This window comes from Oncorhynchus nerka, linkage group LG15 (assembly GCF_034236695.1).
Source record: "Oncorhynchus nerka isolate Pitt River linkage group LG15, Oner_Uvic_2.0, whole genome shotgun sequence".
Taxonomy (NCBI): domain Eukaryota; kingdom Metazoa; phylum Chordata; class Actinopteri; order Salmoniformes; family Salmonidae; genus Oncorhynchus; species Oncorhynchus nerka.
Window position 1 is genome coordinate 68,631,803 of NC_088410.1, and position 20,233 is coordinate 68,652,035.

Genomic DNA, 20,233 nt, shown 5'->3' on the forward strand with positions numbered 1-20,233 from the left:
GACAGCCCCAAAACCTGAAGGATCTGGAGAAGGTCTGTATGGAGGAGTGGGCCAAAATCCCTGCTGCAGTGTGTGCAAACCTGGTCAAGAACTACAGGAAACGTGTGATCTCTGTAATTGCAAACAAAGGTTTCTGTAACAAATATTAAGTTCTGCTTTTCTGATGTATCAAATACTTATGTCATGCAATAAAATGCTAATTAATTTCTTAAAAATCATACAATGTGATTTTCTGGATGTTTGTTTTAGATTCCGTCTCTCACAGTTGAAGTGTACCTATGATAAAAGTTACAGACCTCTACATGCTTTGTAAGTAGGAACACCTGCAAAATTGGCAGTGTCGGCAGTGTATCAAATACTTGTTCTCCCCACTGTACATGCAAGCATGTATGTATGTTGAACAAAAATATGAATGCAACATGTAAAGTGTTGGTCTCATGTTTTACTAGCTGAAATAAAAGATCTCAGAAATGTTCCATAAACAACAAGCTTATTTCTCAAATTTGTTTACATCCCTGTTAGGGAGCATTTCTCCTTTGCCAAGATAATCCATCTACCTGATAGGTGTGACCTATCAAGAACCTGATTAAACAGCATGCTCATTACACAGGTGCACCTTGTGCTGTAGACAAAAGGCCACTCTAAAATGTGCTGTTTAGTCACACAACACAATGCCATAGATGTCGCAAGTTTTGAGGGAGCATGTAATTGGCATGCTGACTGCAGGAATGTCCACCAGAGCTGTTGCCAGAGAATTCAATGTTCATTTCTCTATCATGTGTGTAATAAGGCCCTTTGTGGGGAAAAACTCATTCTGATTGGCCGGGCCTGTCTCCCCTGTGGGTGGGCCTATGCCCTCCCCTGCCCAGCCATGGCAGCACTCCTTCCTAGTCTTGAAATCCATAGATTAGGGCCTAACAAATGTATTTCAAATGACTGATATACTTCTATGAGCTGTAACTCAGTAAAATCTTTGAAATTGTTGTATGTTGCGTTTATATTTTTGTTCAGTATATAAACAAATGTTCTTTCACACGAGCAAAGATAGACAGAGAGAGACACACTCTTACACATACATACAGTACATGTAAACACTCCTGCACACATTCTGCAGTGCATTAGTCACAAAGTAAGGCGTATATGTTGGCATCCTCTCAAAAACAGATTCTGTTATTTCACTCTTCCCCTGTCTATTAATATAGTATTTGTCTGCAAGAGAGCATGGGGCTTATGGATACAATCAAAGCTGCACACTTGCAGAGGGGGAGGGAAGTGGGGATAGATTTCTGGGGCATAAGAGTGTACCTGTCTGTGCCTGTCTGACAGATTCTCCAGAACGACAATCATAATCACTATTAACCTTGCCACTAATCAGAAAACACAGAGCTGGTTCAGATATCATATGCAGGTTGGCGTTTATTATCAGTAGTCTTATCCTGGAGGCAGAACTGAACTATTTCCCCTTCGATAGGGCAGCTGCAAAGTCAAAATTACCTATATTGTAAAAATGTATGAATACAAAAATTATATATTTGGTCTTCATTTAAGGTTAGGATTAGGTTTAGCATTGTGGTTAAGGTTAGGATTTAGGTTTAAAATATAATTTTATGACTTTATGGCTGTGCCAGAGAGTGACTGCTCAGCAGAGCTTCCTCCAGAACAAGATTCACGACAAAAAAACGCTAACCTGCATATCATACGCATGTCAGAATCATAATTACAACAATTTTTCCATCAGATGTGGTCTGTTCTGCAGCCAGAACTGACATGAGGGAGTGAGAGAGACAGAGCGCAGTGCCAGGGCAGCATGCACAGATTTTATTTGAGGAAAATAGAGTTCCATCCCTGTAGTGGCTGTTGAAGACATTTCTGTTCATAGAGAGGCAAAATTCCTCCATTATGCCAAATCCTAATGTGGAATAACCACTGGCAGTCTGGGACAGTGACTGAATGTACTAGAGTGGTGCACAGCTCATGAGTCATGATCTAAGGAGCGTCTGTTGGTTTTAATTTGTCTCTGGCACTTACTTCCTCAAGAGATTTATTGGAAGGTCCATTCATTGTTGTCAAGGTATTAATCAGTGGCTTATTCAAAGATTGGGACAAAACCAACCTGAACAGCCTGGCCCTCAAGGACAGCATGCATGGCCTGCCTACTGTATCTACACTTCCACTCTGAGCCAGAGGGGGGTCTACTAAGCTAACACAGATGGTCATATTTTTTTAAGATGGTCATACCATGGATCATTTAGCGGTTTGATTTAGAATTTTAGGACCCTTGTAGATATATATATGTATATTTGAGGAAACATTAAATTTGGCCTTACTGCTACTAGCCTATAGAAACACATTGAATGACACATTCATAGATGGTAAATCAGATAGGCAATACAATAAATCAAAAGGAAGTGTGAACTGACACAAGTGATGCATTGATCACTATTTGCAATATATAGGGGTTCACAGCGAAGCTATTCTTAGATTTAAAAAAATCTTTGACATCGTCAAGTAACTCAAGCATAGATTGTTTACTGTTTTTAAATTTGGCACAGAAAAAAGAGGCCATGAGTTACCTGGTAAAAATAAATGGCACCGACTGGCCTGTAGGTGGAGCTATTAGAAGGGTCAAAGATCATACCACCAAGGCATGCTAACATCCCTTGTTATTGGTAATGGTGAAAGGTTAGTATGTCTTGGGGGTTTGATCTTTGACCCTCTAACTTTCTCACTCATCTTTATTCACAATTAATTCAGGATTATCCATAATCATGGTAGCATCCACATTAATGTAGAAGTGCTCAGAAACATATGCTATTATTATTTATAATAATAAAATGGCACTACATTATTTACCATTAATTTCTATTGGGCACAAAAATATCTGAAACACAATCAAAACGAACTGCAAATGCAACCAAGTTTGTAGTCACAACCTTGATGTAGTCATTGTGCAGTGGTGGAAAAAGTAACCAATTGTTATACTTGAGTAAAAGTAAAGATGTCACACCCTGATCTGTTTCACACCTGTCTTTGTGATTGTCACCACCCCCCTCCAGGTGTCGCCCATCTTCCCCATTATCCCCTGTGTATTTATACCTGTGTTCTCTGTTTGTTTGTTGCCAGTTCATTTGTTCATAGAACCTACCAGTGTTTGTTCCCCTGCTCCTGCCTGTTTCTTGCTTCTGTTTGCTAGTCCATGCCGGTTTGACCGTTCTGCCTGCCCTGACCCTGAGCCTGCCTGCCGTTTTTGTACCTTACCCCACCTAACTGGATTATTGACCCCTGCTTGCCCTGATGCTGAGACTGCCTGCCATTCTGGACCCTTTGCACCCTCTCTGGATTATTGACCCCTGCCTGCCCTTGTCGTTTGCCTGCCCTTGTTTAGAAATAAACTTTTGTTTCTTCAACACTGTCTGCATCTGGGTCATACCTAAAACGTGATAAAAGATACCTTAATAAAAATAAAAAAATAAAATTACTCATGTAAAAGTAAATGTCAGCAAGTAAAATAGTACTTGAGTAAAAGTCTAGAAGTAATTGATTCTAAATATACTTAAGTATGAAAAGTAAATGTAATTGCTGAAATATACTTAAGTATCAAAAGTTAAAGTATAAATCATTTCAAAATCCTTATATCAGGCAAACCACACAGCACCATTTTCTTGTTTTTTAATTTACGGCTAGCCAGGGGCACACTCCAACACTCAGACATCTCTACAAAGGAAGTCTTTGTGTTTAGTGAGTTTACCAGATCAGAGGCAGCAGGGATGTCCACTTGATAAGTGTGTGAATTTGACAATATAATGAGTACTTTTGGGTGTCAAGGAAAATGTATGGAGTAAAAAGTACATTATTTTCTTTAGGAATGTAGTGAAGTAAAAGTAGTCAAAAATATAAATATTAAAGTAAACATACCGCAGAAAAGGAAGATAGTTCCTGCATGATAGTGCTTGATTTGTTACCCAACTGATCTTGTGTCCTTTCTGTCATCCTGTGAACCCCGTTCATTGCTGCTTGCAGCTATATTTCACAATTATTTTCTAAATGAATCAACACATGACATGACATAAGCTTATAAACATTTTGCTCCCAAAAACCCTCTTGTGTGAAAGCAAAGAGAGCTGACACGGTGTAAGAGAAAAATGAACTGGGACAATCCCTACGTTTTGCACAGAACAGGTCATGATGCCTATGCGGTGTTGTAGGACCTATGACCTGAAATTGAGAGCGGCTCCCTTCGCTGTAAAACGGTTAAAATTCAGACCTGCCATACTCATTTTCCCCCTCACGTTCCCGCTCGCCCAAAGACACAGCGGGACTCCTTTCTGGAGGCGCAGCCGCGCCTATACCCAAATCCAGCGACCAAAGCAAAGGCGAGATAAAGTTTGAGAGAACGGAGTAGTTTACAGCTTCACCGAAATGACAGCCTACCGGTGAAACGTTTTTGGGGAGAAGAGGTGGAAACGGACTCCGGACGGGAGGGATAGAGCACGGGCGGGAGGGGAGGGACCCAGTGCGCTGATGGACTGGGAGACAGATAGTGTGCATTAGAAACTATCTCCTCACCCCTCTCCATATGACCGTCCCTCTCTGGCGGATGATGTAATTGTTTTCTATGAACCTTGCCTTTCTGAAAGCAGTTATATTTTCCATTTCCAAGTAGCAACTACAGCGCATAGACTCCACGCATCTCTCCTGTCTCCTGCGGGACGGGTGGCGAGGGAGGGTTGGGAGAGACGGGCGTTGAAGATCTAGTGAGGGGTCTCAGCGGGATATTGCTGCATTTCGGTGATTCCCAACGGTAAGTGAACGCTTTTTTAAACTAACAGCCTGTCCAGACGCAAAGTTTTGATCCCTTTCTCTGTCTCGGAGAGATGCCAAAGAGTTACAACACCAAATGTCACGTTGCAAACTTCGATACAGTGTTTATTGAGAGCTGTAATTTGTCCGGAAAACTGACCTTTCCCTTTTGAGAAGCGCGTCGTAATTGTTTCCTGGGGTTCTATTCTGTGGAGCTGTCTGATGATTATTTGCTGAACATATAGTCCTACATGATCATTAAATATTTGAGTTTTACCCTATTTAATTCGCATATTTGTCAGTTATTTTGCTATACACTGTAGCCTTGTTCTTAGAATAGTGGTTCAGCATTATACATATCTTATGACCTGATTATAAACTAGGCCCATAGAGTCAAAAGGTTTACTCATTCAAGTAATTAGACTTATAAAGGCTAAATGTGTATAATTATGTTAGTGCAAAAAAAGCGCTAGAATGCACGAAGCAGCCCATCTGTAGAATTAGCACGTATTTTAATTTTCCACAGTTTCTTGTGCGCTTCTTCTTGTAAATGCCTTCCCTCGCCAATCGCCTCTCACGCTCTCAATTTTACAGCCGCAGGGCAGTTGGTCGTTGCACAGGGATATTGAATTCTTTAGGAATGTTATTTGCCCGAAGGCACAGCAAAGCGTCTTCAATACTAAAAAGTCCATGGAAGTAAAACTGTATTTGTGGAAAGGTTTGTAGCCGAAATTACGTGACCTATTAACTTTATAAGAAACAAGAGAGTTTTTTGTAGACGTTTGTAAATGACGAAACCGACCTACGCAGCTTTAAAAGAAACCAGAGAAAAGATTTTGTGGAGGTTGATAGTTTATTAGAGTCAGGTGGTACACACTAAAAACAAATGGTTCTATATAGTGCCAAATAAGGGTTATTTGACTCGTAACGATAGCGGATCCCTTTTGGGTGCTATACTAGAACCCTTTTTGGAGGTTATTTAAAGAACCTTTATTGTGCTTTAAAGAACCCGTTCCTTAGGTTCTATATAGCACAAAAAAAAGTTTCACTATCGTTACAACCCTTGTTAAATCCCCGTTTGGTGCTGTATAGAACCCACCTTTCTCTATTTCAAAATGTGCTAGAAATAACGATTATTTTTTCGTATTTAGCCATGTTATATGGTCAAAATGGCATAGGTTTCTTTATTGTGTTAATTGTCAAGTTGAATCAGGTGTGCTAGCTCTGGAACGGCTGGGGGTTCCCGAGGAGAGGTTTGAGAACCACTGAGCTAGACAACAGTTGACACAAGGCCACATGTTAGTCTTTCACAAGGCACTGTCACTGGCCATTGTCATATTTAACATGTCATGGCATTACACAACAAATTAGAAAAACTGGAATGAAACTATGTTCTTAGTGTGTATCAAGCAGACATCTCCCCTCTCCCCCCCTTTGTCTCTTCCTTTCTCCCTCTCTGTCTGCTGGGCTACTTTGAACCAAGCAAATTGTTTTTCTCCATTTGCCAAAGCCAGAGCCAATTCGGCCATGTGAGCACAGCTCAGTGCAGGTCATTACCGTGTTTAAATGGATTACTGAAGAAGAGGATCCAGAATGCTGCAAACCAGCAACTGGCTATATTAAAGCTATGTAATCCACCATATAATGGCACACATTTTACAATTTGGTTTCTTGTGCAAAACAGTCTGCTATGTAAAACAATATACATTAAATACTTAACAGGTAAAGTAGGCTAGACCTATTATAACAATATATATATGTATATATACATATATATATATATTATTATTATTTATTTTTTAAATATATATATTTTAATCCTCCTTAAGGTGCAGTCATGTGGAAAAGAATTGTGATTTGCTGCGCGCTGCTTGCGCTCTGTTCAGCAGCACCGCCCGCTCACATCAACCGTCTGGCGCTGTTCCCTGACAAGAGCGCTTGGTGCGAGGCCAAGAACATCACACAGATAGTCGGGCACACCGGCTGCCAGCCTCGCTCTATCCAAAACAGGTCAGTATGGCGCGCGCGCACACACACACACACACACACACACACACACACACACACACACAAACTCAAGTCCATACAACACAGCACATATGCACAGGCATTTGTTTTCAAGAGGGTGAATGACTCCTCTTAATAACTGAAAGCAGGAATGAAGTTTGACTTTGAATGGCCAAATTACCCCAATATCACCTAATTTGAATGTGCACCCAGGGCATCATAACTGTTTTAGGATTTCCACACATGGGGAACATTTGTTACCATGGCCCGTTTTTTTGGCCTTTTAAAAAAGAATTTCATGCTATTCTACATAATTTACATGACTGAAGGCATGAGCTGAATCTTTTGTAATACCACACAAATTACCGAAATCAGTGGCTACTCTCACAAACTGAGATCAATCTGGTCTTTAATTCCAGCAAACAATAGCCCAGGCCAATGAAGCGTACCATATTGTACAGTATGAGGAGGCAAGATATTGTAGCGACCCGCACAGACAGCTGTGTGTTATGTGTTAGGCTAGTAGGTGGTTGTGTTGTACTTACCAGTACCCAGTGTTCGCGGGGTCCAACATGCCAATCAACCTGCTATCTACCAATCACGGGAATGCCTGGAATGTTCTGATGCTGGGCATCCTGGCGGTTGGCGGAGTGGCGTGGAGGGGGGTTGGGCAGGGGGATGGAGCATTGGAAGTTAAGACCAGGTTTAGCCTTTGTTCTCTCTCTTACGTCTGGGCTTCACAAGAGAAGGTCATGATTGGCCTGTGGGTTACCTTTCATTTATTTGGCGTGGGCTACGGCCAAACAGTAGCCTGTGTAAAGTTGGTTTAATAAACCGTCAATTCGTAAACTCAATCCTCTGTCTGGACAATTGTTCCTTTATGATCTAGTCAGGTCATTACAATATATACAGTGCCTTTGGAAAGTATTCAGTCCCCTTTACTCTTTTCACATTTTATTACGTTACAGCTTTCTTCTAAAATTGATTACATTGTTTCTTTTCCTGTCAATCTACACACAATACCCCATAATGACAAAGCAAAAACAGGTTTTAGACATTTTTGCTAATTTATAAAATAAAAATGAACTGAAATATCACATTTACATAAGTGTTCAGACCCTTTACTCAGTACTTTTGGCAGCGATTACAGCATAGGGTCTTCTTGGGTATGATGCTACAAGCATGGCACACCTGTATTTGGGGAGTTTCTCCCATTATTTTCTGCAGATCTCTCAAGCTTTTATCAGGGTTTTATGGGTTTTTATCAGGGATCTCTCTATACTTTACTCCGTTCATCTTTCCCTCGATCCTGACTAGTCTCCCAGTCCCTGCCGATGAAAAACATCCCCACAGCATGATGTTACCACCACCATGCTTCACCGTAGGGATGGTGCCAGGTTTCCTCCAGATGTGATGCTTGGCATTCAGGCCAAAGAGTTCAATCTTGGTTTCAACAGAACAGAGAATTTTGTTTCTCATGGTCTGAGAGTCTTTAGATGCCTTTGCTGCAGAGATGGTTGTCCTTCTGGAATGTTCTCCCATTTCCACAGAGGAACTCTAGAGCTCTGCCTGAGTGACCATCGGGTTCTTGCTCACCTCCCTGACCAAGGCCCTTCTCCCCAAATTCTCAGTTTTGCCGGGTGGCCAGCTCTAGGACGAGTCTTGATGATTCCAAACTTCTTCCATTTAAGAATGATGGAGGCCATTGTGTTCTTAGGGACCTTCAGTGCTGCAGAATGTTTTTAGTACTTCCCCAGATCTGTACCTCGACACAATCCTGTCTCGGACCTCTACGGACAATTGCTTCGACCTCACGGCTTCGTTTTATCTCTGACATGCACTGTCAACTGTGGGACCTCATATAGACAGGTGTGTGCCTTTCCAAATCATGTCCAATCAATTGAATTTACAACAGGTGGACTCCAATTAAGTTGTAGAAACATTTCAATGATGATCAATGGAAACAGGATGCACCTGAGCTCAATTTTTTGTCTCATAGCGAAGGGTCTGAATACTTATGTAAATAAGGTATTTCTGTTTTAAATTTTTAATAAATGTGCAAACATGAAAAAAACATTTTTTTTAGAGTAAGGCTGTAACGTAACAAAATGTGGAAAATGTCAAGGGGTCTGAATACTTTCTGAATGCACTGTACTACAGTGACCAAAAGTATGTGGACACCTGCTCGTTGAACATCTACATTTACATTTACATTTAAGTCATTTAGCAGACGCTCTTATCCAGAGCGACTTACAAATTGGTGCATTCACCTTATGACATCCAGTGGAACAGCCACTTTACAATAGTGCATCTAAATCTTTTAAGGGGGTGAGAAGGATTACTTTATCCTATCCTAGGTATTCCTTAAAGAGGTGGGGTTTCAGGTGTCTCCGGAAGGTGGTGATTGACTCCGCTGTCTCATTCCAAAATCATGGGCATTAATATGGAGTTGGTCGCTACACTTTGCTGCTATAACAGCCTCCGCTCTTTTGGGAAGGCTTTCCTCTAGATGTTACAACATTGCTGTGGGGACTTGCTTTCATTCAGCCACAAGAGCATTAGTAAGGTCAGGCACTGGTGTTGGCCGATTAGGCCTGGCTCTTAGTCGGTATTCCAATTTATCCCAAAGGTGTTCGATGTGGTTGAGGTCAGGGCTCTGTGCAGACCAGTCAAGTTCTTCCACACCGATCTCGACAAATAATTTCTGTATAGACCTTGCTTTGTGCATCGGGGTATTGTCATACTGAAACAGCAAAGGGTCTTCCCCAAACTGTTGCCACTAAAGTTGGAAGCACAGAATTGTTGAGAATGTCATTGTATGCTGTAGCAGCTGCCGAACCCAGATTCTACCATCGGACTGCCAGATGGTGAAGCGTGATTCATCACTCCAGAGAATCCATTTCCACTGCTCCAGAGTCCACTCCGGCTGATGCTTGGCATTGTGCATGGTGATCTTATGCTTGGGTGCGGCTGCTTGGCCATGGAAACCCATTTCATGAAGCTCCTGACGAACAGTTATTGTGCTGATGTAGTGCGTGTTGCAACAAAGGACAAACGATGCGTACGAGCTTCAACACTCGGCGGTCCCATTCTGTGAGCTTGTGTGGCCAAACATTTCGTGGCTGAGGCGCTGTTGCTCCTAGACATTTCCACTTCACAATACAGCCTTTAACGTTGCCCGGAGCAGCTCTAGCAGGGCAGAAATTGGACGAACTGACTTGTTGGAAAGCTGGCATCCTATGACGGTACCACATTGAAAGTCACTGAGCTCTTCAGTAAGGCCATTCTACTGCCAATGTTTGTCTGTGGAGATTGCATGACTGTGTGCTCGATTTTATACACCTGTCAGCAACAGGAGTGGCTGAAATAGCCGAATCCACTAGTTTGAAGGGGCATCCATATACTTTTGTATATACAGTACCAGTTCAACATTTGGATACACCTACTCATTCCAGAGTTTTTCTTTATTTTTAGTATAATAATAGTGAAGACATCAAAACATATATAGAATCATGTAGTAACCAAAAAAGTATTAAACAAATCAAAATATATTTTATATTTGAGATTCTTCAAAGTAGCCACCCTTTGCCTTGATGACAGCTTTGCACACTCATGCATTCTCTCAACCAGCTTACCCTGGAATGCTTTTCCAACAGTCTTGAAGTGTTAAACAAATCAAAATATATTTTATATTTGAGATTCTTCAAATTAGCCACCCTTTGCCTTGATGACAGCACATCATCTTGCACACTCTTGGCATTCTCTCAATCAGCTTCATGAGGTAGTCACCTGGAATGCATTTCAGTTAACAGGTGTGCCTTGTTAAAAGTTAATTTGTGGAATTTCTTTCCTTCTTAATGTGTTTGAGCCAATCAGTTGTGTTGTGACTAGGTAGGGGTAGTACACAGAAGACAGCCCTATTTGGTAAAAGACCAAGTCCATATTATGGTAAGAACAGCTCAAATAAGCAAAGAGAAACCACAGTCCATTATTACTTTAAAAGATGAAGATCAGTCAATACGGAACATTTCAAGAACTTTGAAAGTTTCTTAAAGTGCAGTCGCAAAAACATTAAGTGCTATGATGAAACTGTCTCTCATGAGGACCGCCACAGGAAAGGAAGGCACAGAGTTACCAGTGGTGCAGAGGATAAGATCACGAGAGTTACCAGAGTCAGAAATTGGCAATTAACTACACCTCAGATTGCAGCCCAAATAAATGCTTTACAAGTAACAGACACATTTCAACATCAACTGTTCAGAGGAGAATGCGTGAATCAGGCCTTCATGGTTGAATTGCTGCAAAGAAACCACTACTAAAGGACATCAATAATAAGAAGAGACTTGCTTGGGCCAAGAAACATGAGCAATGATGAGTCCAAATTTGAGATTTTTGGTTCTAACCGCCATATTTTTGTGAGATGTAGAGTAGGTGAACGTTTCCCACCGTAGAGTAGGTGAATGGTTCCCACCATGAAGCATGGAGTAGGAGGTGTGATGGTGTGGGTGTGTTTTGCTGGTGACACTGTCAGTGATTTATTTAGAATTCAAGGCACACTTAACCAGCATGGCTACCACTATCATTTGTTTTTCAACAGGACAATGACCCAACACACCTCCAGGCTGTGTAAGGGCTATTTGACCAAGAAGGAGAGTGATGGAGTGCAGCATCAGATGACCTGGTCTCCACAACCACCTGACCTCAACCCAATTGAGATGGTTTGGGATGAGTTGGACCGCAGAGTGAAGGAAAAGCAGCCAAAAAGTGCTCAGCATATGTTGGAACTCCTTCAAGACTGTTGGAAAAACATTCCAGGTGAAGCTGGTTGAGAGAATGCCAAGTGTGTGCAAAGCTGTCATCAAGGCAAAGGGTGGTTCATTTGAAGAATATATTTTTGATTTGTTTAACTTGTTTGATTACTACATGATTCCACGTGTTATTTCATAGTTTTGATGTCTTCACTATTATTCTACAATGTAGAAAATACTACAAAGAAAGACAAACCCTTGAGTGAGTAACTTTTGACTGGTACTGTATATATATATTTATCACAGGCTATAGGCTACTAAATAAAATTCCCTGTGGCACACGGACTCACTAATGATGAAGATAAAGCCATAGGCTACTTGTCACGCCCTGACCATAGAGAGCCCTCGGGGTTCTCTATGGTGTTTTAGGTCAGGGCGTGACTAGGTGGTGTTCTAGTCTTTAATTTCTATGTTGGTGTGAGTATGATTCCCAATTGGAGACAGCTGATGATCGTTGCCTCTAATTGGGGATCATACTTAGTGTGGTCCTTTTCCCACCTGTGTGGTGGGATATTGTTTGTGTTTAGTGCTATGTGTGCGATGAACTGCACGTTCATTTATTTATTTGTTGTTTGAAGTTTCACCTCAATAAATATGTGGAACTCTACGCACGCTGCGCTTTGGTCCACTCATTATAACGAACGTGACACTACTACTCACGGTGATGGCCGATACGCTCATCTTGGCAATAGCCTATCTCAAGATGAGCTACTTTGAAAAACAGTAGACCTACTGCTGTTCCCTAAAAATTGGGAGTTGTTGAGAAAAAAAAGATTATATTGATTCTACAGACATTTTTCAGCAGTCGGCTTTTGCTTTCCAAACTTTATGTTTTTTTCACGTGATTGTATTTAGAAATGTACAATAGGCAACCAACCATAGAAATATAATCCATAGATGGCATTTCCCATTCAAGTCAGTACTGGCTGCCATTGCCTGTGTACACACACGTTTAATAGTCAAATTGCAAGGGTAAGAGGTTCCAAAACCCTTCTATGGATTATATGTCTATGGCCACAATGCAACAAGTTATATATTTGGTGGACAAATTGTGGCCTTCCTGACTGTAGTCAACTGGTAACTGCCAAAATAAAGGAAACACTTGAGTAAATGAGGGATACAAATAATATGGTCATGGTGTGGGGTGCATTTTCCTGGCATGGTTTAGGTCCACTTGTAGAATATATGCCAAGGCACATTGAAGCTGTTCTGGCAACTCGTAGTGGCCAAACACCGTTGTGTTGGTGTTTCCTTTATTTTCGCAGTTACCTGTATGCGCTTATGATAAAATGTTATCCACAGTTATTTTGGAGAAACTGTTAAGCCTCTGTGGCTAAATTAAGCTCTCTCTTGAACATTCATAGTGGGCTCCTGTGGTTGGATAAAGCAAATATTATAAAAACAATTATGTGTAAGCCACTGACTCACAATTGACCAGTCACATTTATTTACTATGCAGTTACCCAATCAAGGCAGAGCCCCCCAGTTACCCATGTGTGCCTCCTACCCCCTCTCATCCCCAATCGAATGATTAGCAGAGCAGCAGCAGGATGTCTACACTCATTGAAAGCGGGCTCCTGAATCCTCCTGTGGTTGGCGGTTGCAGTAAAAAAATATATATAGAGAGATGACTTGTATAATATATACTGTATATATTTCCTTTATTTTATTATTTTTACATAATGTTTTTTTTTTTGCTGCCTCTTGGGCCCCCCACGGTCCTGGGCCCAAGCCCCTGCGATAATCTGGCCCCGTGTGTAATGGTCACCTCCAGAATAAAATCAGCCATAACATATACAGATATCAAAGCTGAATGGTGACATCTTCCCTCTTTCTCTTTCCTCCCTCTCTCCCCTATCATTCCAGGGCATGTCTGGGGCAGTGCTTCAGCTACAGCGTCCCCAACACCTTCCCCCAGTCCACTGAGTCCCTGGTGCACTGTGACTCCTGCATGCCTGCACAGACTCAGTGGGAGGTGGTAAGTACACACGCAAACACATACATGCTCGCGCACACACACACACACACACACACACACACACACACACACACACACACACACACACACACACACACACACACACACACACACACACACACACACACACCAGCTAATGTTCACTACTCTTTGAATATAGACACTTCCACAGACCCCTAGTACACCTAACCACACAACCCCAGTAGCCTACAGAAACACACGACCACAACTATTGGTCCTGCATTTAATTCATTCAAGGTTTTTCTTGTCCTTTAATGGGCCTGCCTGTTTAGTAGCCAGGGATTCCAAGGTCCCGGAACAACAAAGGCCCTGTGTTGAGGTGTATGTAGTTTAAAGAGCAGCCAGACAGGTAGGATAGGAGTGGGCCTGGGACCACACAGGTGGGGTGACTTCATGCCTCGAGAAAAAACTTGATTGATGTACTGTATACAATATTGAAAAAGGAAGTGTGCCTTATCAGTCCAGCTGTTGATACATTATTTATGACTATGATTATGACTATTTTGGATCCACAAAGGCATGCCTTTGATGCTGGATAACATTTTTGTGGATTTTTATAGCTTGACTAAAAACAGTTCTCTGAGCATAAAATTGTGCTAATTGTTTTCTCAAGATTGAATATTCTGCCGTTTCCAACCATGATGGTGCATTGTCAAATTATTTCAGATCCAGCCTCCTATTGTTGATCTGGCAGCTGTGTCAAGCTTGACTGATTGACTGAAATCACACCATTACTCAGAGCGGGCTACATTGTTTGAAGATGGATGCAGAGGCTTTGTCTTAAATCTCTCTGCCAGAGACTGACATGTGTGGAAGACTCTAGGAGATAGTCCTGGCAGTGCTTTGTCTGTGTGTGTGTGTGTGTGTGTGTGTGTATGCATGTGTGCGTGTGTTTGTGCTGAGGGGGCGGGGCGAGGGGTGCATGTGGCATGTGTGTAATGCATTGTGCGTTGTGTGAATAGGTGACTTTGGACTGCCCGGGCAGTGATGATGCTCCTCGTGTGGATAAGCTGGTGGAGAGGATCCTCCACTGCAGCTGCCAGTCATGCAGTAAGGAGGGAGCCCAGGAGGGGGCACTGATGCAGCTATACCCATCAGAGAGTGCCCAAGACCCCCCTATCCTACCAGAGAGCCACCACAGTGGCACACACTCTCAGCACGCTCACACACACACAGAGCCACACACACACACATCTGATGGAGGGTAGGTCGCTCGATCACCACTGACACTTCCTCTCTCTCCATTCCTGATTCTTCTCCCAAACCTCTCCACAAGTTGTTTCTTTTACACACAGTTACAGCACTTGATGCATTTCCCTTCTCTTCCATCCAACCTCTGTTTCTACATTCAACAGCTTAAAAGCACTTTGAAAGTAAAACTTCACTTCACATGATAACTGCTTATAAAAGCACATGCAACCAAGCTCCCTTATGCTGTACTCTTCACAAGACAACCACAGTATAAGTGAACACATACAAAGACACAAGCTTATCTAAACTGTTTTTGTCATCTGACTTCTCACTTAGGAGGACAACAAATATAACAATCCTACACACACGCACATATGCACCCAGGCATGCACTCTGACGCTATAGACTTTTGAAGCTGTAGTCTTATATCTGTAAATCTGTCTTGAAAAAAATGTATTAAAAAAAAGCATAGAGCTACAAAGTTTCTTGCCTTAATTTCTGTTTATCACCAATTTGCATTAGTATCTGACCTAATGCTATATGTTCCAATGATTGCTTCTCCTATGTTCAATCTTATCAATGCAGTTCTATCTGTTATGATTTACTTAATGCATTTTTGTCTATTATTGTCATAATGTGGTGGGAATGTGATCTTGGACTAGTCAGCTACAGTGGGGCAAAAAAGTATTTAGTCAGCCACCAAATGTGCAAGTTCTCCCACTTAAAAGGCCTGTAATTTTCATCATAGGTACACTTCAACTATGACACACAAAATGAGAGAAAAAAATCCAGAAAATCACATTGTAGGATTTTTAATGAATTTATTTGCATATTATGGTGGAAAATAAGTACTTGATCACCTACAAACAAGCAAGATTTCTGGCTCTCACAGACCTGTAACTTCTTCTTTAAGAGGCTCCTCTGTCCTCCACTCGTTACCTGTATTAATGGCACCTGTTTGAACTTGTTATCAGTATAAAAGACACCTGTCCACAACCTCAAACAGTCACACTCCAAACTCCACTATGGCCAAGACCAAAGAGCTGTCAAAGGACACCAGAAACAAACTTGTAGACCTGCACCAGGCTGGGAAGACTGAATCTGCAATAGGTAAGCAGCTTGGTTTGAAGAAATCAACTGTGGTAGCAATTATTAGGAAATGGAAGACATACAAGACCACTGATAATCTCCCTCGATCTGGGGCTCCATGCAAGATCTCACCCCGTGGGGTCAAAATGATCACAAGAACGGTGAGCAAACATCCCAGAACCACACGGGGGGACCTAGTGAATGACCTGCAGAGAGCTGGGACCAAAGTAACAAAGCCTACCATCAGTAACACACTACGCCGCCAGGGACTCAAATCCTGCAGTGCCAGATGTGTCCCCCTGCTTAAGCCAGAACATGTCAAGGCCCATCTGAAGTTTGCTAGAGAGCATTTAGATGATCCAGAAGAAGATTGAGAGAATGTCATATGGTCAGATGAAACCAAAATATAACTTTTTGGTAAAAACTCAACTCGTCGTGTTTGGAGGACAAAGAATGCTGAGTTGCATCCAAAGAACACCATACCTACTGTGAAGCATGGGGGTGGAAACATCATGCTTTGGAGCTGTTTTTCTGCAAAGGGACCAGGACGACTGATCCGTGTAAAGGAAAGAATGAATGGGGCCATGTATCGTGAGATTTTGAGTGAAAACCTCCTTCCATCAGCAAGGGCATTGAAGATGAAACGTGGCTGGGTATTTCAGCATGACAATGATCCCAAACATACTGCCCGGGCAATGAAGGAGTGGCTTCGTAAGAAGCATTTCATGGTCCTGGAGTGGCCTAGCCAGTCTCCAGATCTCAACCCCATAGAAAATCTTTGGAGGGAGGTGAAAGTCCGTGTTGCCCAGCAACAGCCCCAAAACATCACTGCTCTAGAGGAGATCTGCATGGAGGAATGGGCCAAAATACCAGCAACAGTGTGTGAAAACCTTGTGAAGACTTACAGAAAACGTTTGACCTCTGTCATTGCCAACAAAGGGTATATAACAAAGTATTGAGATAAACTTTTGTTATTGACCAAATACTTATTTTCCACCATAATTTGCAAATATTCATTAAAAATCCTACAATATGATTTTCTGGATTTCTTTTCCTCATTTTGTCTGTCATAGTTGAAGTGTACCTATGATGACAATTACAGGCCTCTCTCATCTTTTTAAGTGGGAGAACTTGCATAATTGGTGGCTGACTAAATAGTTGTTTTGCCCCACTGTATATTGGACAAGTGATCTTGGACTAATATGTTCATATAGATGTTTATGCTGCTCTCTGTTGGTGTAAATAAGGTACTGCAGAGGGCATCTTGCTAGAGATGAAGCAGCATGCATGTGCTGTAAATGCAATCGTCCTGTGATCAGAAGAAAAGAGACAAATGCAGCATTTGGATACAGAAGTGTAAGGATATGAAAACATGTTGCAGCATTTTCCATCTCTTTGCATTGGCTACCTCTCAATCCACAGTCCTTGTCATCTCACCTACATCATTTTCATCTAGCAATAATATAGGCAACTAACACCATAGTGTTTCTGATGTTTATTAAAGTACAGAGGCTTAGGCTGTTATGATCCTAACTGTAGACTTTATATTTGTGTGTATTGGGGAGGTTTTCATCCTCACTCCTCTCTGCCTGCAGCAGTCACCATGGACACGGATGTTGTTCTAGAACAGAAACGGATTACTGATAAATAACACACAGAGCAAACACACAGAGGACTTTCCATCCATTTTAACCACCATTAAACAACAGGCATTAAAACTCCAACACAAACTCACACACACACAACAATTAGGCATTATTGTACGTATCAATGATCTGTTTTCACAATTTCAAATGTAATGTAAATGAATGCAAATTCCCACTCATTTTCCTCCACCAGCTAATTGCTCAAGTATCTGTGTTTAAGTTCATATGGACAATGTGTATTTTATACCTTTATCCTCCTGAGACCCAGCAATTCATTTTTTGTCCTTTCTAGTGGACATCAGTTCTTGGTCCATATCTTTGTATTAAGTTCTGTTGTCCCTTTGTAAGGACAGTCTGGGCTTTTCAATGTTATCACATGTGTGGTGGTGTGATATTGGCAACTTTGTCCTCCTGGTTCTTAAAGAAATGTCTGCCTTCAAAATTAGCACATTTTATGGAAATTTGAAAAGAAGTGTGAGTAATTATTAATGATAATTTTTGTGAGTTTGATATTCAAATTGTTTCTCGTAAGTGAATATCTCATGAATGGGTTAAGTGAGTTTTCAGGCCTGTGTAATCATTTTTTAACATGAAATAATATCTAAATAAGAGCTTATCAAGAAATGTCCTCTGTAGTGGACACCCAGATGCTGCAACTATGTTTTTTTACCTTCTGTACCCATTGACTGTAATGTACATTTTTTCATATTCACGTCCGAATGACCACTACAGAGGAACATTTTGCACTTTCAATAAAATATAAATTACACCATTTTTCTAAACAATGTCTTGGTAACATGTTTTTTTCCCACCCCAAACACCTACTTTATGTGAATAATAATAATAAATGCTAAACTTTTTTTCCCGGGTCTCAGGATAACTGTCATCTGATCATTTCATCACAAAGTGCTTTTGACCTGTAAATCCACTAAAATAGAAATCTTTCTGATGAGATGTCATGGCAACCCAGAGTGGGGTGTTGTAGATTGAGTTTGGTAGTGACTAAAAGCCTGGAGGGGGAGTTCTGAGAGAGAGAGAGAGAGAGAGAGAGAGAGAGAGAGAGAGAGAGAGAGAGGGGGAGAGAGAGAGAGAGAGAGAGAGAGAGAGAGAGAGAAGAGAGAGAGAGAGAGAGAGAAAGAGAGAGAGAGAGAGAGAGAGTACAGTTTGAGCTAGTCCATTAATCCAACTCTCTGCTCAATAGAGCTCACACAGGGAGTGAAGGGGATCAGTGGGGTGTCTGAGGTTAGGGAGAGACAGAGACACTAGAAAGATTCAGGCCGATATGAAGTTCCAGTAATGTTCCAGTAATTTACAGCTGCTTTGCATTGAGAGGAAAAGGAATAAACACACAGATTTTGAGTTTAAAAAATTCAAACCTTTCAATGGACAAATAAGCATGATTAGGTAACGAACAATAAAGATCACCCATAACCAAACAAACCAGCAGATGTCAGTGTGACTGCATGGAGTTGACCTGAGTATCAGTGAGAGAGGACTACCCAGGGTGGTTTTCCAGGGAAAAGGTCATTTTCGTCAAGCTTATTTTCATTCTCGAATCTCCTTCCCCCTATTCCAAGCGCAAACTCATCGTTCTGTTTTAAACCGGATGCAAGATAAATGAATTTACTCAAACATGTTAATTATCTCCCTTTTCTCCTCCCCTGATCCTTTCTTTTACATCCAACCTCACTGTCTTCTCCTTCTAATCTGTTTCTCCTGTCTCCTTCTCTACCTCCTCCCTTCTCCTCCTCTCTGTTCCATCTGATTAACTTCAGTTTAAGTGAAATTGTAAGGATTGCCGTGCTTGTCTGTCTCTCTAGTGCAAAACAAATGGATCAATCCCTTATCTCTCAATGACAGAGTGGTCAATAAATGGAGGGAGGGATAGGAGCAGGAGCGAGAGCGAGAACGAGAGAGAAAATACTCCAGGGATAGTTTTCTATTCATGGATTGTCAACCATGTCATCATCACTCCACAACTGGTCCCGGACCAGTCCTACAGACAGCAACGGAAGATGAGTGAATGTGTTTAGTGATTGCGTGAGTGTGTCAGTGAGTGTGTGTGTGTGTATTTGTTTGTTTGGGAGGGACTGCTGCATCCGCTAGTGTGAGAGTGCGACATTAGAAGGGGTTGTGTGGAGGCGTAGGACCCCATCATGTCTGACTATCGTAGCCGACAGAGATAATTAATCACTACCTCCATGTCCCCTCTGTAGGTTACCAGTAATAGAGCCTGTATACCTACATGATCCCTGCCTAAAATCAGTGTATGGCCAAGAGATGGGTGTCTGCTGCGCTGCCCCTGCATGGCTTTGGTCTTCTCATCTTTGAGGGTTTCAAACTAGTATGATCCTCCTTTACCAGAGCTTTTAATCATTTGAAAAAGCCAGATAATTAACATAGTGATACGGTGGGAGCTGTAGATGAGAGGAAGTCTATGATGCTGTAGATGAGAGGAAGTCTATGATGCTGTAGATGAGAGGAAGTCTATGATGCTGTAGATGAGAGGAAGTCTATGATGCTGTAGATGAGAGGAAGTCTATGATGCTGTAGATGAGAGGAAGTCTATGATGCTGTGATAGATGATGCTGTAGATGGAAGTCTATGATGCTGTAGATGAGAGGAAGTCTATGATGCTGTAGATGAGAGGAAGTCTATGATGCTGTCTATGATGCTGAGATGAGAGGAAGTCT

General features: G+C 41.6%; 1 protein-coding gene across 2 annotated transcripts; it reads left to right on the forward strand.

The window, feature by feature from the left end:
• Positions 1–4,501: 4,501 nt before the first annotated feature.
• Positions 4,502–15,289, forward strand: nbl1 (NBL1, DAN family BMP antagonist). 2 transcript variants are annotated; one of them, XM_029683367.2, is made up of 4 exons: positions 4,502–4,801; positions 6,630–6,810; positions 13,482–13,593; positions 14,577–15,289. In XM_029683367.2, the coding sequence occupies exons 2-4, from the start codon at positions 6,638–6,640 to the stop codon at positions 14,820–14,822; spliced, it is 531 nt and encodes a 176-aa protein (XP_029539227.1). In that variant the 5' UTR covers positions 4,502–4,801; positions 6,630–6,637; the 3' UTR covers positions 14,823–15,289. The 2 variants fall into 2 exon arrangements, with proteins under 2 accessions (XP_029539227.1, XP_029539225.1); XM_029683365.2 differs by lacking the exon at positions 4,502–4,801 and adding an exon at positions 5,417–5,518.
• The last annotated feature ends 4,944 nt before the right edge of the window (positions 15,290–20,233 follow it).